This window comes from Amblyomma americanum, chromosome 3, assembly GCF_052857255.1.
Source record: "Amblyomma americanum isolate KBUSLIRL-KWMA chromosome 3, ASM5285725v1, whole genome shotgun sequence".
Lineage (NCBI taxonomy): Eukaryota > Metazoa > Arthropoda > Arachnida > Ixodida > Ixodidae > Amblyomma > Amblyomma americanum.
The window spans coordinates 66254391-66280075 of NC_135499.1; the positions used below are offsets into that span (position 1 = coordinate 66254391).

The following is a 25685-nucleotide window of genomic DNA, read 5'->3' on the forward strand; positions in this document are numbered from 1 at the left end:
ATGAGCAAAAGACAGTACCACTCCGGTTTTAGGCTCGCAAGGAAATGGCACTGTTAAAAGTTTATTGTTAGAGCCAGCACACGAAACTGAATTCTGAATAATAGTACAGCGCTAGGTGTTAATATGCAAGCAAAGCCGCTGAAGTACGTCTCATAATTTATTGTCTCGGTACATTCCCACGTATATCCGTGTGCTAAAAACTGGCGTGTATCCAGAAGCCATGAAACAGTCCAGGGTAACACTTATTTAGAAAACTGGCGACAGGAATTCAGCTTCAAACTACAGACCAATAGGTATCATTCCTATATTCTCAAAGGGAATAGAAAACGTTATTCTTTGTCGTTTTATACGGCTCTTCTACAACCGCAACATTCTGACTGGCGCCAAATTCGAATTAAGGAGAAAGAAATCATCCGAAACAGCATTGCTAACACCGAAAACGGCAATTCTGGAAACATAGAAGTCTATATTTACAAATTAGGGCTCTTTATCTAATTAGCAAAGGCTTTCGACTCCTCAGATAAGCTATATTAACATCTAAACTAATCTCGCATGGTATCCGCGTAAAGGCACTACAATTGGTTGAATTATACTTAACTAAACGAATCCTATCTATTTGCATATATAGAACCGCACGATCTTCGTTTGTGCCTAATACCTGCGGTGTATCTCATGTAAACGTATTAGGACCTTTATTTCTTAGTACACACATCAACAGCATTGTTACTGTCGACAATTCAACCTAATTTGTCATTTAGGCTCATGGTTCTACCATATTTCTCTGAGGTCGCAGTGAAGATGTCTTAATCAAAAATACCCAAGAAATACATACTTCGACAGCTTCATACTTGGTCCGAGTAGAATAAACTTGGAGTTAGTGCAAAAAAAAAAATTAAAGCAGTTAGTGTTCGTGCAAGAAAAACACCATTCAAATTTAATCATGGTATCAAATATGCTAGAGAAAATTTGATACAGTGCAAGAGCACAAGATTCTTGGAGTTATTTTTCCTCTCATCTTAGTTGGGATTCGCAAGCCCATGGCCTCTGCAAGAAACTCTCAGCGACAACTGGAGCACCCCCTCGATGTCGAACACTGCTTCCTACAAGGGTAAAGCCGAAAATTTATCAGGCACTATTTTCACCTCAATCAAATTATTGTAGTCTCATCTGGTTCACCAAAGCAACAATTAACACTCAGAAAATCGTTGTCATAGATAACAAAGCTATTCGTCATATGCCAATGTTACACTCTCGCACTCATCCAAGGCCTTTCTTCCGCATATAAAATTATCAGTGCTGGTTACACCATTTGACTTCCGTATTTTACGGTTGTTACTCTTCTCGGCTGCTATACACAAAGATGTCTTAGTTGATGACGCAAAGCCTATAGAAAAAAAACACTTATTTCTATCCGCAGCACAGACGCATGGTTTCCGATGAGTTTCCAAAAATATAAACTTCACTTACTACAGCACAAGTTTCGCACTTTCTCAATCAGCTTCGATATGCCGAAATACGTTCATTTAGGCAGTTACGAGAATACTTCCGAAACATTTAAAAAGTGCGTTTTTGATTAGTTAGGCTCATCGTTTTAATATTTATCCTTTTTTGAGAAATCTTGTGCTTATGTCGTGATTACTGTGATTGTATAACTCTGCATTTTCTCTGAAATATGCACGTGTAATGAATTATTGGTAATATTTGAATTATTTTGAAAACTAAAGTTACTTAAGTTTGAATAAATGCACTAAGTTATTTCTTTAGAGCATCCCTTACTGTGCTTATTTCTATTTTTCTGTTGCACTAAACTATGTCGACTGCCTTGTAATAGTTTCGTGGGCCATGCGAAGATGTGATTTACTGCTTTTATCCTATAAGCCCATGCAGGCCACTATTAAAACAAAAAAGTAATTGAAGCTTGAATTTCCGTTTTCATATGTCTAATTGTCGATATATTGAACTATTTCGATGTCCTCTTCGTGTTTGATATATCTGATTTCAACTGTATGACATTTCTTAAGCTTTTAATAAGAGCAGGCGCAGACGCACAAGCAAACGAGTATGCCATAGTGTCGTGCCAACTATCAGTTTTCAGCACTTTGTTCTCCGCTTATTGTAATGCGATTCTGACTTAAATATTCGCCTTGGATTCACTGCTTGCAGAAAGGAAGTGAAGAATAATATAGGAAAAATAAAATGAACGAAAGAGATCTGACCCCACCATGCGCAACATGCATAGCAGCCAGACGGGCACATGTTAGGCAAACAGTATCATCATCAACCTAGCTACGGCCACTGCGCACAAAAGGCCTCGTCGTGCTGACAAAACACGCAGAAACTGGTGACACGGAAGGGAACAGTGCACCTGCCTTCCGACGCGCACTTCGTTGAGCAGCAGCGGCAGGTGTCGGATCAAGTATGCCGGGTGCAGCACCTTGATGACGGCCACGCCCCGGACTCCGCTGGTGCGGAAAACCTCCGAGTGGGGGCCGTTCTCGCAAAGCTTGACGCAGCCGTCCGCGCCGCTGCACGAACAAAGCGAGAGCACGAGTGGAGCGGTGGTCATAACGCGGTTGCAAAGAGCGCTTAACGAGCATCGTTAGTCAGCAGGGCAGAGAAGATATGACCCTCGAAAAAAAATTCACGTGCTATTAATGCTATTGATGCTCTAGGATTGGGTTAGAATGTGGGCCAAGATTTCACGAGCGCTTTGTGTCGACGAACTAAATTCATTCACACCAATCACATCTTAGCTTCCTGTTTGAACTGTGGCAGTGGCTCAAATCTCCTGCCATTCCTTGTGACTTCCTCTATGCTAGTCAGTTGGCTCTGGTAGTTATTTCCTATAGTTACTGTACGAATACCTAGAGGTGTGCGCTTGTTTTCCCTGCGGCGCTCGCGCCTCTATTGGCTGGACGCGATCACATGGTTGAAAAGCATCCATGCTTTGCGCAGAAGCGAACTCATTCGAATCGTTTAGGAATAGACCGTTGCTGACAGTTCATTCGTACGTCTACTGTTATCGTGTATTGTGGAATTTTTTTTGTCCGAGTGCACACGTTCGCTGAAAACAATGTTTTCTTTTAAATAACACGTAATATCATCCCAACTGTGTGCCGATAGTCAAAAAGAAAACGTTTGTGATTTGTGCCTTTTACAACAGACGGCGCCACCCATTCACCACATGGCGAATATTTATGTAGCTCATTGAGATAGGTCTCGATGCTGCCGATGCATTACTAGGAAGCTTTGTCATTCAATGCTACAGAAATATGCTAGCAAGTTCAGCAGCCAGAATCAAGCGGACTCAGGCTGCTCTTGCGCTAACCACATCCCCGCGTCCACCTCCTGCATGCAAGAATTGCGGCTTTCCTTCATAAAGTAGATGCTTAATGGAGCAATATGGCATACTAACGCGCAACTCTGGTACTATACTATACACTAACTTTAAAATTTTCCGCTGGGCTGTTTGACGATCCATGCTCGTCATTTTGCGTTACATTGCCCCTATCTATTTGAAACCAAGCGCCAGAGTGCTTTCGCATTTGGAAGTGGATCAGTATTGATGAAAACGATTTTACAAGCACACCGAGATTGGTTTTTGAGGAAAGGGAATGAGGCAGTAACAGTCGCAGATCTCGGTGGGCGCTTCAACCGCGACGTATGGGAAGGAATAAAGGAAGGAATGCTTATAGCGCGCGCGGCGAAAGGCTGCCCCGATCGCCGAGTGGTCTTAAACTGGGCCCAGCGAAGCTGATACGCTCGCTCCGCCATGGGTTTGAATCCCGCACTAGTCCATAAGAATGGCGAGCATTTTTTCGGATTTCTCTTAGACCTGCACTGTAGCAGATGTTTTGACAAGTTGGTCTAGATTCTATGTGTTCTTTAAAAGCTTGCGCTGCTTTTTTTGGTCATGAATCTAGCGCGTTTCTCCGACAGACGGCCAGCGCCGGATTTTCCGTCGCAAAAGCAATAAAATGGTAGCGCATTAAAATAGACGCTGTTAGAATGATGTGTGCCGTGCATAACGGACACCGGACTTATTTTTTGGGGTGGGGGGGGGGGGGCTGTAAGCCAATAACTTCCTTTCAAAAAATTTAGAGAGGACGTTTAAACTCCACCTTAAGGGTATGAGGCGATAACGTAGTGGGTTAATTCCCATATATGCAGAAGGCCATTTTCTACATTCATAGATCCCTGGGAGTCCTCATACCCCTCCCCGCACAGTGGTGCAGCGAGTAAGCTATGCGCCACTGCACTGCAATAGCAGGTGATACAAACGGTGGGCCTTCTGCGGCCCAGGTGGCTCTTCCTGAGAGACCAATAGTTAATTTAACCGCCACCGGGCACGATGGGCAGTTTCCTCTCTATTGGGTCGGAAGGTTATGATGAAGGGCCGGAAGGTCGCATGACCTAGGTGGCTCCTGGAGTAGCATGCCAGGCCGACAACCAGGCACTCCTGTTCCATTAAATTCCCGCCTCCTCTTCCTCCTCCTAGGTGGCTCACTTGCCTCCTATGTTTCTCACTGGGGACCACCTGACAGAACTATACTCCTGATTTTTCGCTCCAGACGCCAACGCCGGACATACTGGTGAAAGGGGCCTTTAACGCTGCACGCGTTAAAATCAAGACCAAGTGCCACCTTGTCTCGAGATAGTTGTCTTGCAGAGGTGGCAGAGGTTAGGCGGCTGCCTCCGTCTCTCGTATTTGTTTTCAGTATCTTTGGTGCCGAAACTATGCGGGAATCAGCATCCCCCCCCCCCCCTCTACCCTCGATCCGCGCTCATGGGCCTACTCAGATGTTGGCAATGGTCCTTGCGAACCCTAATCATGGAGGCCGCCGCCTACCTAGAAGCGATCTCGGAGAACTCGGCCACGCCCGCTGCTGACATTCAAGTGTTCCTGAACCTCGCCGTGGAGACGTACCACAGCCTGAGACAATTCGCATATTCGAGAGCGTCCTCGATGGCAAGTTATACACCAAGATGGCTTCCTCCTTTAAATACTACAGCAAGGTTAGGTTTGTGGCAACCCGCGTTCATCTCACCACTCCACTTGTCTCACCAGCGTTCCTTGCGTCCCTATTGCCGGCAACCAGCGGGTGCTGTCCACAAAACTCTGTTTGCGCGCGGACACCGCCCCTGGGCAACCCTAGAGTTTTGCTAAGATCTCGATCTGCTGCGCTACTGAGACCCCCGGTACCAGCATTCTCTGAAGCTCTGAGAACTGGTCAAGGAGTTGGACATGAGAAGGAGCTAAGTATGAACATCATGAGTTTTAGCGAGCCATAGACGCATCGCCCAGACGGCGACGACATGTAAAACAGCAGTAATGAGATGAACATGTAGGCACCACCCTCCAGAAGCAACCACCACGTCAACAGCTCGAAGGTGATCAAGGATGGTAGCGCAGCAGAGATACAAGACAGCCGCACCGGCGGAGGCTGCAATAAGTCGGCTGTAGAATCCAGCCGATAATCACTGAGGAAGAAGCATCGCGTCGCTTGCCAGGACCCCGCGATATTATACCAGCGCGTGTACATCGGCTCTAACGTCATCGTGGCTAAACAAAAAGAGGGCCCTGATAGAAGATTTGACGGCACCGCGCACAAAAGCAACCCTGACATCTGTATGCAAAGTTTGGCCATCAACATCACCTATACGTCTTGATCACCAAAAGATGACTACCGCAATAAAGCCAGCGTACCCGAGAATGAACCTGGTGTCAGCATTGCTAGTTGCGCATATGGAAGAGCTGCAGCTGCACGCCCCTGTCAAGAAATACAGTCTTACAAAGGCTGCGCTGCAACATTTGTGAGTTCTACTAGTGATGTTGTTGTTCCCTTAGTGACATGGTTCCTAGGAGCTCGGAATCTTCACGGCTTTTTCCTCCTCCACAGATTCGACTCGTCGATGCCAAAAGTTTGCAGCTTTTCTAAAATATCAGAAACCAAATCACACTTGACCAATTCTCTTATAGTGCAAGCGCATACATCACTCCCAACACCTAAGATACATCTGAACTTCACCGAAGATACGACCAGTGTTAGAGAGCATTTGGAGGGCTGTGTACGCAACGATAAAGCGAAGCACAAGATGGCGCCAGTAGCGGTACTAGAATGACATGCTCTCTTGAAGCCGCCGGCATGGACTGTACTAACCAAGTTCTTGAAAGCTTGTGAAAGCCGGGTAGATCTTCGATTGAATCAGGAAGCCGTACTTCGCCATTCCGACACCTGGTCAGAGAGCATTAAGATGCTCCAAAAGGAAACGAATACGACGAACGGAAACTTCGAGAACACGTCAATTGCCAACAAATTTCAACCAGACAAGACACGAGGCACGTACGCTATGAGCAAGAAAGACGCTTCTTTAGGATTCAATATTCCCGTCCCAGGCACTGGTGTCACATGGCGTAAATACCATTTACGCGATGTCCGTTTCGGCGGGATGTCGAAGGCTGATGTCGATCTTTCTTCAGTATATGCGTGAAACAAAATTCATATTCTTGATTTAAGCGTTGCGAAGTGACGCAGAGGCAATGATCGAAGCCGTAGTGGAGGTCTCTTTTTAGTTTGGAACACACGGGGTTCCTCAAGGTGCGCTTACATCGCACAGCACACGGGATTTTTCCTATTTCGCCTCTTTTAAATACGGCCGCTGCCGCCGCCGCCGCCGCCGCCGCCGCCGCCGCCGCCGCCGCCGCCTGGATAGAACCCGCAATGTTCGGATTGACAGCCAGTTGCCAAAGCCACTGAGCTGTCCCGAAGGGCATATGCGTTAAAGAATTTCTGCACAAGAAACAGAAGTTGACAGCCTTTTTACAGGCCTGCTATGGCGAGAACAGAGGGAGTCAAAATGCAAGTTAATATTGTTGTTGTGAGCACTTTATGCTCCTTCGTCGTCTTCGCCTCTCTGGCTGCAACTTCATTCTCTTTCACTTGTAAATTCCCATCGTCATCGCTTGGCGTTGTTCGCTGGGAGCACGTCTCTGCCAGCGGGTGAGAATAAACGTCTCCAGTGAAGTCTTCCCTTGCGCGTGGTGGAGTTGCGCCTTGGATCCGCGGTATCCTCTTTCCTCGCTTCTCCCTGGAGCTGCGTTCCGGTCGCCGCTTGTGTACTCTCACCGTCATGTCCCAAGAGGAGAACGCCGACAAGCCTGGTTCCTCCCGCTCTCCCTCTGCTGCCCCCGAAACTTGGACCGTGAGCAGCCGTCAACGTGATCCTCAGATGTTTGCTGGCCTCCGCGGCCTTGCCGTCATTTGGGTAGTTCATAAATTCCGCCCTTACTTTTACGGTTGCCACTTCATGGTCGTCACGGACTATCACGCATTATGCTGGTTATCTAGCCTCAAAAATATGACTGGCCGCCTTGGCAGCAGGGTTCTTCGTCTCCAAGAATAGTTTTGACGTCACCTGCAAGTCCGGTTGAACGCACCGAGACGCCGATGCCCTTTCTCGTTGCCCTCTTCTGGACTCTTCGTGTCGGTCTTTAACACCACCTTCCGCATCTCACAGCGCCTCCTCATCGTCGCAAGCTCTTCTGCACCTCCCCGCCCTCCCCTGCGTCGCATCTGACGATTTAAACAACCTTGCGTCGGATCAACGCAACGATGCGTATTGCCGCTCCTTAATCGACCGCCTCACGAGAGCTTTCTACCCTCCTTCCGCTCGGTTGCGTCGGCAGCTTCACCAGTTCAAACTCGAAATTGATGTGCTCTGCCACTACGTTTACTACCCTGATGGCACCCGGTGGGTTCCAGTGGTGCCACGTACACTTCGCTCCCGAATTTTGGAGGCCCTCCACGATAACGCGACGGCCGGTCACTTAGGTTTTCACAAAATTTACGACCGCGTCAAGAGCCGTTTCTTCTGGCCTGGCCTTTCCTCCAGCGTCGCTGAATGCTTCGCATCTTGCCCGCTCTGCCAGCGCCGGAAACGGCCGGCTTTACCTTCCGCTGGACATCTTCAGCCTCTACCATGCCACGCCGTTCGCCGTCGTCGGCATCGACTTGTATGGCCCGCTTTCTCTCTCTACACGAGGTAATCGATGGATAGTTACTGCCATCGACCATCTGACACGCTACGCTGAGACCGCAGCCTTGCCTGTTGGCTCGGCGCCCGAAGTTGCCTCCTTCTTTCTCCAATCCATCGTGCTGCGCCATGTTCCCCTCAGGTGCTTCTCAGTGACCGCGGCCGGACGTGCCTTTCGACCGTTGTTGCCGAAGTTCTGCAAGCTTCTTCTACACGTCACAAGATGACGTCCAGCTACCACCCCCAGATCAATAGTCTTACTTAGCGGTTCCATCGCATCCTGTCAGATATGATTGCTATGTACGTCGAACCTGACCACCGGAATTGGGACGCAGTCTTCCCTTTCGTCACTTTTGCCTACAATTCCGCGTTGCAACGAGCCACTGGTTACTCCCCGTTTTTCCTCGTTTAAGGCCGTTCTCCCACTACCCTTCTCGACGCCTCTTCTCGGTACCTGCGAGCTCCTCACCGTCTCTCCACGAACAATTCCTCTCCCGCGGGGCCCGATGCCGCCACCTTGCTCGCCTGAACACTTAAGCCTGCCAGGAAGATCGCAATAGTCACTACGACACGACGCACCGCGTTGTCTCGTTTAACCCTGGAGACGAGGTCTTGCTTTTTACACCTCTCCGGACGCCTGGTCTTTGCGACAAGTTTCAGCCTCGTTTCATTGGTCCCTACTTGGTGCTCAGCCAAACTTCACCAGTTAACTACCGCGTCACCCCTGTTGATCCTCCCCCGGACCGCCGTTACCGCGGGACTGAAATTGTCCACGTCTCCCGCCTGAAGCCTTTCATTCGGCGCTCTGCATCGGACTGATCGCGGCCAGGCTGGCCGCTTCTGACCGTGCGGGTAGTTAGTGTGAGCACTTTATGCGCCTTCGTCGTCATCGCCTCTGTGGCTGCGACTTTCTTCTCTTTCACTTGTAAATTCCCATCGTCATCGCTTGGCGCTGTTCGCTGGGAGCACGTCTCTGCCAGCGGGTGAGAATCAACGTCTCCCGTGAAGTCTTCCCTTACAAAATATCCATTTGGCGCCTATGCTTTACAATGCGGTCACAATGCAAATGTAGGAACTGCCGGTGAATCTCTCTTCTTAACTATCTGTCCATTTATATATCTCAAGGATTGCCCGTGCGACAACAAATCGGGCAGCAAACTTCACTGGCTTGAGCGCGAGGTCGCTAGCGTGCCGCCTTCCATTCTTCCTCCACTGCCACCCACAAGTCTTCAGCTGATTCCCTGCTTAGTGGATGGCGGGGCACCACAACCTTCATAGCCGCCCAGCAGTTTTATGCTGCATCCATGTCAGCCCCTTGCGTGGGTTTTTCAAGCAACATGACAACCCTGTCCTCAAAGAGATTGAAGAGCCAGGGTATCCGGATGGGCAAGTTCAGCTCATTTGGAATTTCTTTCGCTGCAAAATTTGGGATTTGGGTTGTTCGGAACTGCAGCCCCTTCTACTCGTGCTTCTTCATCATTTGAGGTCCTTGGCCGCCATCTGCGTCAAGGTTATGGGAGTGGCCGTCATCCCGGTACGCATCTATGGTCCCGTTTATCGCGCACAAAGGTCGACCTGTCAGCTAGGCAGGTTCTGTTTGTGGAGTGCCTTGATTGGAAGGTGTGAATATTTTCAGTATTCCGTCGTACTTAATAGACGGCACTGCGCCCTTTGTTTGAAAATAACCAAACCGCAGCAGCTCTTTTCAGAAAAAAAGTGAAATTACTGAAACGAAGCTCATGTCACAGCTATCTCTAGGGTGCTCCCTGCATGATCACCTCTCCGGAAAACGCACTCTTGTGGTCAACCAGTAACCAGCAGTCGTTCTGTTCGGCGATAAGCCTACATTGTCATAGTAAGTGGGAGCTCCATTCTTTCTAAATTTAGGAACAAAGGCATCCAACAGTGCTGCCGTGCAAAATATTGCATCAGTTAAGGCAGGACGGCGCCACACGGCATTCTTGTGTGGAAGAACGCCCGAGGTGCCGAAAAAGAAACGCTTTTCACATTAAATTTTTGTTTCCTTTCACTTTGAATGGCCAGAAACGAAACGTATAATATGAGCATCCCACGCCAGACCTTGCACAAATGATGTTTCAGTCGAGTGTGTGATGACAATCTTAGCCACAGACATCAGGCCGAAGCGGCCGTGACTCGCAAGTTCATGACAGCTCATTATGCAGTCGAAGCTTTGTCATCGCGCAGAGATAATGCGGTCGTCAAAAGAAGAGAAAATCGCAAAGTCATTCCGCTCGCGCTGACAGCGAACATGGCGAGCTTCGCTACCGAGGCAATGCGACTAACACCATGCTGGCGCTTGACGGGGATTGCCAAAGCGGAGCTTGTCGAGCGAACGCTGCACTTCTAGGCTCTATAGCTGCACACAGGGCGGCTGGGGAAGAAGCCACAAACACAATGCATACGTCAGCAGCTTATCGCGGACGCTGCTAAATGCGCGCGCTGTACCAAAATTATCCACAGGCTACGCGCTCCAGTTTTCGCGCTTCACTGCAGCCCGATGGTATGTACTTCGCAAACGCACCAGACAGCCTGGGTGAAGAGCTCTAGGCTTCCCATTTCAAAGCAAATTAAAGGAGGCAGAAAGAATACATAATTTTGTACTGCCTCAATGTGCTCGTTTGAGATCCTCCGAAAGCGGCGACGAGAAATATTAAAATAACGAAGCACCTCGAGGCCAATCAGATCGACAGTCAGCACACATTCTTTGGACGACTCGCAGTTGGCGGTGAGGACTGCTTTCCAGTTTGCGACCTCTACAAGCAGACAGTAATGTCTGATGAAGGCATCAGGGACTTACACCGCATTAGCTGCTACGAGGCGGTGCTGACGCCAGGCCGCGTCCCCCGCAATTTTAGATCTTATCTACGATTCCCTTCTGCCGACATATGATCAGAGCAGGCACGAGACCAAGGACGCCAGCTTCATCGTTTCAACACAAGTCGTTCTGTGCCGGTGACAGACTAGGATGTTTGTGGCGCAGGAGAAGGCTGTATCATTGCGACCAGCATTTTGCATGTGCGGCAGGATGTTCAAAAAAAGATAAAGATGAAGTGCCGGCCTGTCTCAGGCTGGCGCCAATGTGCATTGGCTCGAGCAAGTTGGTTTCCAGCCATGGAAAGAGGCCACATGCCTGGTTCAGTCTCTCACCTAGTTCTCCAATGGCTTCCTCAGCTGCATGCTTGGCTGAGAGGTGCGTGGGCATAGCATTCTAGAAGTGGTACCGGACAAAACCTCACCACACTAAGGCTTTTACATGTTGTATGTGTTCGTAACAGATTACTGTGAGTTAGGCTACGAAAAAATAAGGCTACGGAAGGGGAAAAGAAGCGTTAACAATTAACGGTTAACCCACAGTCGTCGAGTCCATGACCGTTTACTTTGATCTTGTGAGGTTAGCGTAATATTTGAGGTGAGGTTTTTAAGCTATGCATGGTTTTAAGAGAGGCGTTAACAATTAGCGGTTCTGCAGAAGACTAGTCGTAGCAATAAGCTTTTCTCGGAACCACTAACAAACAAATCAGTTTTCATCCGGGTCGGTTAAAAATTGTTAAGGCCGCACTGCAGCAGCGTAGATTCTACTGCGGAGCCCCAGATAACTGTACGCGAGTATAAGTGTGACAGGCTTCGACCATGATTTCCCGCTCGGTGACGCACAGGTTGTGATTACTGAGTTTATGATATACGAAATATGGAGGCTCAATACAGAGCTCAGTGCAATATTTGCGCTAATTCAGTGTCGTGTCCTACGCTTTAGGAGTTATCCTAAATTACCCGCTGTTGTGCAGCGGCTCCGTTATGACACTTTGGAGTGCTTTATGAAGCTATGGTAGCTGACTGGTCTATTTTGTTTCATGGGAGTTTAAGGTCGACTCAGGCTATGAGGAACGCCGTGGTGAAGAGCTCGGGAAACTTCCACTACCTGGGGTTCTTTAACGTGCAGTCACATGGTACAGTACACAGGCTTTTAGAAGCGATGGTAGCTGCGTCTAACATGATTTCTAAATCTCGCACGGATAAATATGCAGAGAGAGCTTAAGAAATTGCAGCACACACACTGCCCTGTTGGTTTCCTAACTGGGAATTAAATGCAAGAAAAGCCTACCCCACCTTTCGCATTGATTCCATTTTCCTTCCCGGCGCGAATGAGATTTAAAAAATTCACGAATGCTTAGGAAAACATAAGGAAATGTATTTTTCTTTTTCTGTAGGTGGTCACCAATGGCAAATTAGTTTGCAGTTTTTTTGAGCCACTAGCTTCATAAAACCTAGCTGCCTTTTATTATAGAAAGTTCTTTCTCCCGTCTAATTGTTTCGCTGATATTCATCGCCGCTATTACTGTCCTTCGGCACCTAATTACCCACGGCACTCGCCTCAATCGCACTCGTGTGTGCATTAATACTGATACTACATTTCCTTTCTCCTTTAAAAAATATTTTCTCCACGTACACTCTCGATGCCAATGCGTTAATCGTGTTTTTCATCTGCTGCCTAAAAAAAGGGTTTTATGCTGCCGCTGTTTCGTTTTTCAGGATCCCCGCAGGGTGGCATAATAGCAGCCAAAGGGGTGGATGGGCTACCTGACAGCTTGCTTAACCGTGATCCAGAGACGACCTTTCCTGCCAGTGGGCTGTTCTCGAGCGCTCGCAAACCAACCACAAAATCCTGAGCACCGTCTCTGCCCTAACTTTACAGAAGTCCAGATAAAGAATAGTCGGTGGGTGCTACCGCTGTCCTATGATTAATAAATTATCGCACTCTATCGCTCCAAAGTGGAAGTGTGGAAAGAGGTCAGCGGTGTTCTTTGAATTACTCACTTCCTGCATTTTTTACGTTGCATGCATTTATTTAGGTAAAGATTCGCAATACATTGAGATATGCCCAACAATTTCCCTGCTGCATATGAGCTTAACCGCTTAATGTATCAGTACACGTTTAAAATACACGATGTGCTCACATGTCGTGGAGCATGGCGTGGAACGTAAGCGGCACACGGTGCTTGCATTCACCGAGGAGTTCTCCGAAGACCCTCTCTGACGACGGGCCAGGAAGCAGTTGCCCAACGGGCACAGGCGACAGCGGGTACGGCATATGCACGACAAGCTGCTCACTGGCGCCACTGCCAACCGTGTCACGAGTGTTCTGGCCGCCTGGCGAAGTCAACGGCGGGAAAGCTGAACTGGAACTCGCCGCGGGAGATGGCCCGGTAGCTGGAAGCAGCGCGTAAGCGCTCTCTTCCGAAGACCAGCATCGGTCCGTTTCGGGGACGCCTGTGCACAAAAGAAAGCCAATCATGGGTGGGAATATCTGGGATTAGTGATTGTTGTTTCATTAAGTTCAGCCGAAAAAGTGCAGATCCAGGCATGCCTAAGCCATATGTTGTCTTGTGTGCACATGCCCGGCCGTAGCGGCCGCATTCAAGCAGTGCAAAACTGAGAGAAAAACAGGACATTCATAATGACAGAGCTGGAAGAGCTAAGGGACATCAACGTCCACAAATTCCTTTGAAAAAATATGCCATGCAATTATTTAGCAGTGATCACGATAGAGAAAGATCACTCTAAGGTGACGCGCATAATATCGGAATATATTTAGTCAGGTAGGTATATAACTGTCATTCCAAAAGTGTCAGCAAAGACTGCTGTCATTCCAAAAATACAGACGCTCAAGGACAGTAATATGTTTAAATAAATTATTAAACGAATTAAGATTAACCATCAGAAGTCCGTACATTGAAAGCTCTCGCTGAGATTAAATACTACAGGTTCCATAAAGTTCTCCATGGATTGCAGACATTGAGAAAACGGCACATACCGTGCCTTAACACGCTGTATGGTAATGCATTAGCCAAGACTCTTCTAATCAAGCTTGAAAAGAAAATGTTGAGGCTAAAATACGAAATGGTTGTGGTTTAATTAGCTCTGCTTAAACCTGGAGTGACGCGATAGCTCTAGCTGGCCGAGTGGAACTCGCTCAGTCGAATTGCACAGTCACTTTCCGCGCTCGGTTTCGCTGAGCGTTCCTTCTTGATCTTCGTCCCTTGATGTGGACTCACTCTCCCTCCTCTCCCCCTCTCCACTCCCCCCCCCCCCACTCGGTTACGCCGACACGCCGCGCTGCCGGCAGCTGCTCTTCACCACGTGACCAACCACGGCGCCGCCACGCTGAAGGCTCGAAATTCTAGCGTAATGTAGCTATCGCTACAGCAGGTAACACTTCCTGGCTTTTAAACACATATGCCACGTGCGTGTTTCATGAAAAGTCGTCATGCGTATAACTAAGACAGTTGTATATGTGCCCAGTGGCATGAGCAAGAAGCGTATTTGGACGTGTGCAAAACGGCGGCAGTATTCGTTGGGTATAACTTGTGAGGGTTACGAATTCTCAAAAGTTAGCTTTGTTTTTAAATAATTAGCATGGACTAAACAAGCTTTGCAGTCAAGCGGGTAGCGTCTTCAAGAAGGTCTGAAAGAGCCCTGTGGTAATAAAGAACCAATTACTGATTTGCGTCGACCCCAGCACAGTCATACGACTACAAAAAAAAAGCTATACCCTCCACAGAATCTCCGCAGTTAAAGAAAAGTTCTTCGTGGAAAAAATTCGACAACGGGCGAAGACGAATTTTTTAACTACGAAGTTTCTGTGAAAGTTGTATAGCTATCGTTTGCACCAGTGCCGCGGTTGAGTGGATGCAAATTAATAGTTATTACAAATCCATTCCATTTCAACTGATTCCCATGGACATTGAGATCAGCTCTGTATAGTGATTGGAAATAAGTGAAACAAGGAAGATGTCATCAGCATACTGTCACGTAGTGGTATCGGCAGTCCAACAGTCAAGAAAACAGTTAAACGCTTCCAAACGAAGGTGTTTATTGGGCTGCACTGCACCCAAAAAGAACTCAACAATCAGGCGGCGGTGATGGCAGTTGGGTGCATACCAACTTGCAGTTTCCAAATGCCGTGAGCTTTCAAAGAATTCGTTTACTGCTTTTCTAAAATTACCCCAGCTGATCAAAGTTCGTTCGAATTCAAGACGGGCTCACACAATGCCGCCTGGTGCTGTCCCTGTCTAGAGAGCATGCCAGAAAATTATATGACTTAATAGTATAGGTGCACAGAAATTTCCTATTGGAATGCATTTCGAATAGTAGGAAAAAGTGTTTACTTCCCTCAAAGCGATACCAAAAAAGAGAGGTTAGTAAAATGCGTAGGGAATAAAAAGCTTTGAAAAAAATGGTAACACCCTTGGCAAATTGAGTGAATCATTTTATAATACGAACAAAAAATGAGGCGCATATAGAACGAGCACTTCCGAATGAGAAATATTTCCGTCTACTGAAAGTGGCCTCGCTGGTATCGGGCTGGACTTTGTCGCAAGTGATGTCCTCTCTCAGCAAACATAGGCATAAATCATATTTAGACCAACCGCAGACAACAAAAATCTGTCAGTTAATTAGTGGAACATAATTAAGAGAGACAAATCAAAATGAATGCTGGGAAGTCAACTGTAAACCTACTGACTTTCTATTAGCTTGCGCAGAGTGCCCCAGTGTTGTGTATTACTCCTTTATAAACTTTGGTTTGGTTTCGATAAGGGGCACCTGCATCTAGGCTTCAGGCAACACTTTCTTTTATGAGCTCACACTCACATCGCCGCAATCACCTGTCCATCAAGTGAATTGTTTAGCGACTATTTTTAATAGCGAATGATTTATGTACCTTACGTGTTTTTGTTTATTAAATCTGATTTATACATGTACCCCACCCCTTATGTAACACCCCCAATCCCGGGGGCCTTTAAGGTAATAAAGTAAAGTGAAGTAACAGAAGACGCGCGGCGTGCCTTCTCTCCTGTTCCTTTTTCAGTGCATCGGCTCTTTCTGATTTTTCTTCTACAGCTGCTCTTTCCACTGCGTGTTCGACTCACTGAGAAATTTAAGCATCCACTAGGTCAGCTGTACGCTGACAACCCCTCCAGCCGACGACACGGCGTCAAAGCCTATTCGTTGGGCGTACAGAGATCTTCCTTCTGATTTCTGATAAAACATTCCTTGTTAATAGAAAATCACGGCTCTACAGACGCATTTCGCTGAGAAAGATAGAGCACCGTTTTTAGAATAAGTGCATACTACCTTGTTTGAGCCACAGATGCCTACCCTAAGGGCGCCCAGGTGATGCGTGCCCCTCTCGAAAATTTTCAACGCTGCTTGCATCGAGGCTAAGGAGTGTGCTTGCACGTAAGACCGCGTAACCTGATGAGCTTCTCCTCCGGTCATCCATTAGTGTTCTGTTAAAACTTCGAGTGCTTTTGTTGGGCGCTTTTCCCTAAGCATGGGAATCAGCTCGCACGAGGAATTCAGAGATGGCGATCTCTGGTCACTTCGAACTTCAACGGCGATTTTTCCGCGATTTTTTACGCGCAGTTCCTAACGAAAGTGGTGCAGTGTCTATTGAACTCGGAGATAGTAATACCCGAAAGTTTATGAGCCTTTCTGGGGAAATCTTTGTTACGTGGTCAAGTTAAATCTTGGGCGTCGTAGCGACGTTTGCAGGATGCTCCATGTTGATTGCAACAAACTGTTCGTTGCCATCATCACTTTTTACTTCACTATTCTTCTCACCAATGATCGTAGAAGGTTTTCTCAGTGCTGTACCAAGAAAAGGAGGCATAGGCGATTCGGCATTGAGCTCAGTAAGGAACAGCTGCGTTTCCTCCCGGTTTGCGAGCATGCAGAGAGCAGACAGCACTGGATAACAGATGGACGTTCCGACCATGCCGTAACTGGGTCTTGTTGGTCGCTTGTTCTCATTTCGTCACAAGTAGACGCACACATTTTGAAATGGCAAGACGTCAATAGCCCGCCAAACTACACGAGCATTCTAAAGTGACCACACAGCGCAAATTACCAAAGCGTAGACGTTGCCCCCGGTGATGCGTGCGTATTCAGTGCGGCGGGTAAGTGCGCATTTGAAAAATTTGCGCATAGCCCGGAGAAACTCCACCAGTTGCACCTTATTGTCACGAAGTGGTGACTGCAGTCCAGGGAGCAGAAAAGTTGCGAAAATGATGCTTAAAAAACACTTTATATGGGCTGACTTGCGCCCAAAACGGATTGAATCACTTGGCGGCGGCGTAGCAACAAGCGTGCTCGGCGGTCGTCGAACACAATGCAAACCGGTGTCGGCACTGCTCAATTTGAAGCTGATAGCGAGCATTCGAGATAAGGCACAAAAAGTTACTAGAACATTCTGAAATAACGTAGAATTAGCTATGCCCGGACGTGATCAATCGAGATATACCTGGTCGAATCTTGCATCGCAAACAAAGCGATAAAGAGGCGTGCCGGCAGCTTTGAATGATGAAAAAATAAACACTGCAAAGATTCCCGGCATTACTCCCCTCTCAAAGAAGCATCGACCCGATGCATAAAACAAATAAGCCGACTAGCAACAAATAAAACAGAACTTGCGAAAATAAACACAGAGGATGGAAACACAGCGTCCTCTAGCGCGCATAATAGGGCTTTAGACGGACAACATGGATAACTTGTGGTCGTACGCGGCGTCGCTGGGATGCAGTCATTGCGTCAGGGATGACTTCATAATCCAGTTCACCTAGCCGACGAAGAACCTTGAAAGGGCCGAAATACCGGCGCAAAAGCTTTTCACTCAATCCACGGCGGTGAATGAGCGTCTAAACCCAGACTTGGTCTCCTCGCTTGTATTCCGCGTTGCGTCTTCGCAGGTTGTAACGTCTGGCGTCGGTCCGCTGCTGGTCTTTGATCCTTAATTGGGCAAGTCTTTGGGCTTCTTCGGCGTGTTGAACGTAGGCGGCGATTTCGACGTTCTCTTCTTCGGTAACCTTGGGCAGCATGGCGTCTAGCGTGGTCGTAGCCTCCCTGCCATGGACGAGCCTGAAAGGCGTTATCTGAGTGGTCTTCTGCACTGCGGTGTTGTAGGCGAAGATGACGTAATGCAGGATTATGTCCCAGGTTTTGTGTTCGGCATTGACATACATGGCGAGCATATCGCCGATTATTTTGTTCAGGCGCTCCGTCAGTCCGTTGGTCTGCGGATGGTATGCAGTTGTCCTCCGGTGACTGGTCTGGCTATAACGCAGGATGGCGTTTGTTAGTTTCACCATGAATGCTGTTCATCTGTCCGTGATGAGCACATCGGGGCATCGTGTCACAGATGAATGCACTCCGCAAAAAGTTTGGCGACTTCTGCTGCTGTTCCCTTCGGCAAGGCTTTTGCCTCGGCGTAGCGGGTCAGGTAGTCGTTCGCTATGATGATTCACTTATTTTCAGACGTTCACCCTGGAAAAGGACCAAGCAAGTCCATGCCGATCTACTGAAAGGGCCTTGAGGGGGGGGGGGGGGGGGTTCAATGTGGTTCAGAAATCCTGCTGGTCGAGTGGGAAGGGTCTTTCGTCGCTGACAATCTCGGCAGCTTTTCACATAATGTGCGACATCGGCAGACAGTCGGGGCTGGTAATACTTGTCTTGAGCCCGGCGGAGGGTGCGAGAAAACCTGAGATGTCCTGCTGTCGGCTCGTCGTGCGAAGCCTATAGAATTCCTTCGCGGAAACAAGCATGTACAACAAGGAGGTAGGCTGTTTTGTTCGCGGCGAAGTTCTTCACGAGGACTTCATCTTGACACAGAAAGAAGGCAGTCCTCGCTTGAATGAGACAGGCAGTGCGTAACCAATCATTTGCTTAAAGGCATTACCACGCGAGTGCGTTATATACCAGCATGCCGTAGATCATATTCGACACTGAACTATAATCTGCTGAAAAAAAGCAAAGCGTGAAAGAGAAATTGGACTGGACGATCATGAAACCTGGTGCGAGAAAAGCTGCGAATGGAAATGGATTTACCCTGGGTACTTAATTGCTTTAGGGATTTTTTTTTTCTAACTAATGCTTTCAGGATGAGCCGAGAATCCACACCCGCGACAAAATTGTTCTCAGGGAATACGGTGGACGGATATGGACGGGATGTTGGTGGAAGGTGCTCCTGCAAGAAGGGGCTCCACTCAGCAACGATTCCCAAAGACAACGCCGCCATTTTCGAAAACTGCAACTGGTACTGAACAGCAACCGCCTTTCGCCTGCTCGTTTCAAGCGCGCCTTTGACGAGTTCTTATTTGCGTTTCCTAGAGGAAACAGGTCACAGCATAAGGCTGAGGCGGTGCCGTTTAAATGCAATTCCCAGGCACCCCAGCAACGTCGGGCTAGCCTCATAATCGCTGTCCGCGAAGTGGTCGCAAAAAAGGAAGGTGCACCTGGACGGCATCCGCATTGTACGCGTTGGTTCCGCTGCACGAATGTATTTCTGCGCAGTTGCTCATCTTTGGGACAAGAGTGGTCCGGCACATGTCGCCTGAAGTGTCATTTCGACATCCTGGAGCAGGAGATATTTGGCATTCAGCGGCGGCGGGCCAGTTGCTTCACACAGCAAAGTAAAAAACCACGGGGTGCAGGTTTTAAGCTTTGACACGACGGAGCAGAACGAAATGAACTGTACGACTAAGAAAAAGACCGTCGAACGCATCCTTCCGCGTGGGCGATGGATGACGACTCCCAGGAGGCAGGAAGTATGACGTCGCTTCCTGTATTTTAAGACATTTAGCAAACAGCTGTTTGATGTGGTAGTTTGAGTTAATAAAGTAATTACCTTCCACTTATTCTTTTTAAAAAGAGTGGTGTTCTGGTCACTCTAATTCCCAAAGATAACATTTGGGCCAGAAATCTCAGCGGCTACTTTACTAGTCACTATCCCGTAAATGATATAAATAATGTGGGTGCGAAACTTGGACAAGGACCGAAAAGAAACACATACGACGACTGACCGGGTCCTTGTCCAAGATTTGCGCCCACTTCATTTATATCATGAAAAGCCAACTTGTCCGACAACACGCTCTTCTGAACTATCCCGTAAATGCTCTACTGTGTAAATCTTTGGGTTAGATCGCCAGAAAACTACCCAATTTCCAATCACTTTCTCAGATTTAACGCATAGACTGTTCCATCGCACACAAATCGCCGTCAAGTCTAACTAGAGAAAGAACAACGCTGGCACTTATAGACGCGATAATCATTTTCATGCCTGGGACAGACGCTTAAATCTACACGAATGCTGTGGTGTAAGACTTAATTCGCCGAGTCTACTTCCGGGGCACAAGTTGCTTAGTTACCTCGCTACTGCAGTTGCCGGGTGAGAATGCTAATATTGCCTGTATAGCAACTGGAATAATTTTTTGTAATACCGCTGCCTTCACCGCCTGTCAGCCGAAGATGTCTGTGTCAACCCCGAGACATCAAGAAATTTGGCGCCTCTTTTGAAGACATTACTTCATTTTGTGACGCTCTGCCTTCTTTAAATTTTCAATATCAGGGCATCGGAAATGGCACAAAAAATTTTGGAAGCTATCTCCTTAGGCATAGACATGGATCTATTAAAAAAAGACTGGAGCTTTCCTCCAGTGGTAAGATGCAAACTTGGCCCAGTTAGTATAGGTTTATATCGGGTGGAACAGTGCAACCTCTCTTTCGTCCGGTTGCTCTGTTCTACCCTATATGCTTTCTTCCAGCGCGTTGTTTAGCACTGATGGGCGTTCTTGAAGCACTACTCGTGCTCTAGCAAGAATGACTTTCGGTATCGGGCTCAGGACCAGCACAGATCAGTGTTAGTACGTGACCTGTAGCTGGAGTGCACCATTCTTGGGGTGGTAGCTCAGTACGCACCTGATTCCGGTGTCTTAGTGTCATGCTGCTCGACATCGTTTCCCTGGTCTCTGCAGCGCACGTCTGGACAGCACTGTGCCACTCGTTCATTGACGCCGGCATCGCTGTAAAGCGCGTATTCTGCCTCCCAGCCTGTGGAGATTTCGCAGTCTAAGGACCCTTCTCCAGGCATCCACGTCACGTTGGCAGCCGTCTCCGAATAGTGTGCTACCACGGGTAACACGGCTCCGAAGTCCTCGTCCAGTGAGTGTTCAGGGACGGGGCACATCGACTCAGATCTCGCACGAAATCCAGGAGCTTGCGACCGCAGCCGCAGTCTATTCAGCCACCAGCGCTGAATAATTCGGGCAGCGGCGGATTGCGTCCCGAGCTCGACCGCTGGCTCATCTGGGAGCTCAAAAGAGAAAGTCATTTAGTGAGGTCGCTGACGTAATAACTGCAGTTTCGATAGCAAATTTGATTTGTCATTTAGCACATTTTTTCTCTGCGATGCAGTTCACGTTACGACCTGTCTAGAAACGAGAAAACTGCATGCATTCAGCAGTTGCTTTGCTACCTGAAGCGTGTTGAATTTTTGCATCCGAGGCAAAACAACGAGAGAAGCTGTGTCCAAATTCTTTGGTTTAATGATTTCTTTCACCGGCTTAGGTGATGTAGAACAATGCAAAATCCAGCATTTACTTTTCTCTATCGGGAGCTTAATATTCAGAATATATTCACCACGAAGATTTAGAGCACCGGCCAAATCGAATAGGTTAAAAAATATTCACACCTTGAGCGCCATCGATTCAGAGTAGATTTTTTTTTCAGACAGCAGGCTGCACGGAAAACTCAATCGTGAAACTTGAGGTTAGCAAAAATCTAGCCGAAACAAGAGATCAGTGCCATTCATTTCTAGCAACGACCACCGAATGCATGTCATCCAGCGCCTTTGTTCGGTGCACACAAGATTTCTATGCGCTGTAGGGGACAGAGAAGGCATGTATGCTATTATTATTTCTGGCAAAAACAGAACACCGTTACATTGAGACCAAAGTTCTTGTAACGGCGCTGAGACGCCGCTTTCTTATTATTGTACAGTTGCACCAAATTACGGAACTCTTTAATACGAAAGAAACAACCTTAAAGTTTTAAGTTATGTCTCATGAAACGTTCGCGCAAAAAACACACCTGGTCAGTGCGCTGCAAAAGTGCGACTTCGGGCAGCGCGCAGACTGTTTTCACAGAGAAATCACATTTCCGGGAGGCTTTGTGGACCTTGAGGGGCTGCAAGCTAGCTCCCTTTGTTTGTCGCGAGCAAAGTGACGCGGAAAGTCTGCTGTCATCTTTCAATTGTGCGCTGCCGACAGCGTTGGGAATTCTGACCTCTGCGACTACCCACTGCATTTCTTGCTATTCGAGCACCGAGTTGTCGCGTGTTCGTGGACGTCTGTCCGCCCTATAAACGGTCAGAGTTTATGCGCCGACCTTCTTGTCGCTCGTGTACCGGCTTAATTTGAGAGATATGGGAGAAGCCTGCGTGCTACAGTTAGCAAAGCCAGGCTGATGATGGCAGTGATGACTTTCTTAATCCATGATGTAAGCACTTTGGAAGAAAGTGCTCGATAGAGTGCGTTACGACATTGGGGAAGAAACTGCACATATCATCCATGCTCGGTTCTGATTGCAGAGTACGTGAATTCATCGAACGAAAATGTATGATATTCCACAGGGTGACATCATACACGGAGTGAAAATTCAAAGCCTGTCTTTTTGTTTCAGGAGATGGTGTGATGTTTACTTATTGAATGTAGCTATTGCCATGTTATGATCCTATAATTTGTCTCCAGCATGATAGTCAATCTGAAGCCTTATTAAGCCATGCGGCACTGAAATTATATAAGGTAGAGATGCATCGCACAATCTGGTGTTTCCAGCTACTATTGCACCAAATCATAACAAAACACCTAGTCCAAAACTTGATCAAGCCACACTGACCTCCCCTTCCGGGTAAGGCGTCGAACTGATTCCTGGAAAGTTAAAGTCGCGCAAGGAGACTATGCTCTGTCCGCATCGAAAATTGCAATCCAGCAGTTGTCTTCGGTCCGCAATTACGTCAAGTGAAGGGCTGCAAGGTCAAATCGCTCAATCTAAATCGCTCAGCCTAGTTTTGGTCCATACCGCTTCATTAATCCGGCAGATATTTTTGGAAGGTAGTACACAAAATAATTTGCTTGACTAGTATGGTAATCAAACCGCCTCTTCCTTCACGGCCATTTCTGCAAGCTTTTTATCCAGCAGGCACAACCTCTGCTTCTTTCATATTCTTATGTAACTACGTCTCCGCTATCATGATAATGTCAGCTTCATCCGCCATAAGTATTACTTCCACTGCATGAACTTAGTTTATTATATTTCCAGCATTTATACTTAATATCCTGAAACCATACAGGTTACTTTGCTTGCAGCAGTTGTCACTTCCAGTGACGCTGAAAATTTTGTGAATATCTTTTTTTTACTTCCTCATATCCAAACAACATATAATTCACTTTTAGTTTATCAAAAGCGTACTTGACTTTACGGTCATTTTTTTTTCTTACCTGTGCACTTGAATCCTAAACATTGTTTCAAACTCCAGCACTCGTTTGGAGTTACCTTCACGTATGCTTATCGCTGTATCATTAAGCTCAGAACAATTTTTCATAATTTTTACTTGGTCCATTCTGCGCCCTTCCTAAAATTCATCGGACGATTTCTACCAGCTGTCTTCTTACCGAGAATACGGATTCTTACAATGGAGCTTACGTTTAGTTTCAGGATGCCGCTACAAATATCTTCCGTCACTTTTTAATGAAAGTTACTTCATTTTCATTCGCATCTTCAAGCACGCGTACACTGTTAATTAATGAATTACTTTTTTGGAGAACGATCTGTTTGGCAAGACTAGGCATGTCATCATACTGCCCATCAACAATCGTTTCAATGTTTGCAAGCGTGTTCTGAGTATCATCCGGACTTTGAATTTTCTCTTGAGTTGCAAGACGTCGGCATTGCATTTCAAGCATTCTGGTTTCAGAAGCAGCTTGAATAACCTGAACCTCAGTGAGTTTTCACAGGGTTCCCTTTTGCCTCCAGATAAATTCTGTAAATGTTTCTTCCACCTCTGGACCGAGATCTTCCTTTACGTCGCCGAACAATTTCAGCAACAAGCCTGCTAACGACTCGAGAAGAGGGCTTAATTGGGCTGGTTGGTGCATGCCGATGGAAACGACTAAACAGCGCACACCGACGGGCCGGAATAGACACATGCGCCGACTAACCGCCAAATGCTTACTAGTCATTTTGACTGCTAGTCAACGCATGCGTCTGTGTTCTTCTCTTCTGTCCCGTCTGTGTGCGCTGTTCAGTCGTTTCCTGGTAACGACAAACACTCAAAAGGAGCCTAGCGCAATGTGCTGACACGGCAGCACTATGAGACATAGGTCGTCATTATGGAAGCCATATACAGAATTATTAACCTTCACATACAACGACCCCTTGGGTGACAGAGTCACGGCTGTGCTGCCGTGCCCACTGAAGATGGCCCTCGTTGAGCTCCCATTTGTAGACGTCTCCGGCAGTTTGAAAGCCTGCCTCGCTCGTGGCTGCCGAAGAAAAGCTCCTGGATGAGTCGGTACCTGCGCCGGGAAGACGCAGCATGACCACGTGACTTGTGTATTGCAGCCAGTGCTCACTCACGCTAATTCTGTTTCGGCACGAACATGGAAGTTCCGATTGTGACCGACATTCTAGCACCTAGACCATATGCAGGTTCTAGCGACAGCTGCAGTAAATATTTAAGCTCAGTTCTTACATCACTTCACGGCAAGCGTTAAGAGCAACTTTTAAAGGGATATAGACGTCTTATTTTACTGCGTGTATTCTTCCAAATGCTGCGTCAGACAATGTTATGCGCCGAATAATCGGATGGTATTTGCCCATGACTGCTAATTTATAATTTAGTTTCGTCTCTAACGCTGTTTCATCAACCGAACTATGGCGCTGATGTGTAGTTCAGTTTCAGTCACGTGAGGCGCAATTGAAAACTTTCGAAAGCGCTGCGACAGGGGACACAAATAGAAAGACACGAAGGACAAGCGCTACTATCAACTGAAGTTTATTGGAAAAAACACAAGGTTAAATAGCTCACACAAGGCAGCCAGCAGCGCATGCGCCTACCCCTAAATGACAAAACGATTCACTGTGTTTAATCAGGATACCGAATTTCACAATCATGGATTACAACAGATGGTGTGCTGACGCACATGTCGGAGTTATTGTGAATATGATATGCCTCAGATAATTCCATTGTTAGCAGATTGGAATGCTGTGCAGAATGTTGTGAGGCACACTACGCTGCAATATAAACGCTGATACGTCATTTTGATACGTATACTTGTACGCGTACAAGAAATCATTTTTATGCCCTTCTGCTAGGCTCTCGGCTGAGAGTGGCAGTATTGTAAAATAAATAAATAAATAACTCACTAGAAGACTTGAACCAGCCTACTTGAAGACGTAGAATTACAACGAAGAACGTATCAGCAGTTAGTTATATTGCCGTTTTTTTTGTGCCTCACGCGACATTAAGTTCAACTACATGTAAACCCATCGATCAGTTGATGAAACCGAAACTACGTGAAGAATAAATTCAGTTATAAATTATTTAGCGGTCATCGGCGAATAACACGGTCTTCTCCATGCATACCATTGTCTAACCCATCGTTTGATAGAAAAAAACACGCAAGAAAAGGTTTGGTGTCTATAGTCATTTAGTGGACAGAACGCTTATAGCGAATTGTGAACTTAATTCACAGCATGCTTTTTCAAAAAGGCACCAACGCAACAATGCTTCCCCAGAC

General features: G+C 47.2%; 1 protein-coding gene across 1 annotated transcript; it reads right to left on the bottom strand.

Moving 5' to 3' along the window:
- Positions 1–1016: 1016 nt before the first annotated feature.
- Positions 1017–21158, bottom strand: LOC144123794 (uncharacterized). Its single transcript, XM_077656543.1, has 4 exons — positions 20806–21158; positions 13011–13323; positions 2366–2525; positions 1017–1100 (listed from the first exon to the last, which is right to left on the bottom strand). Exons 1-4 carry the CDS (start codon positions 21071–21073, stop codon positions 1017–1019), a joined length of 825 nt encoding a protein of 274 aa, XP_077512669.1. The 5' UTR covers positions 21074–21158.
- Between the last annotated feature and the right edge of the window lie 4527 nt (positions 21159–25685).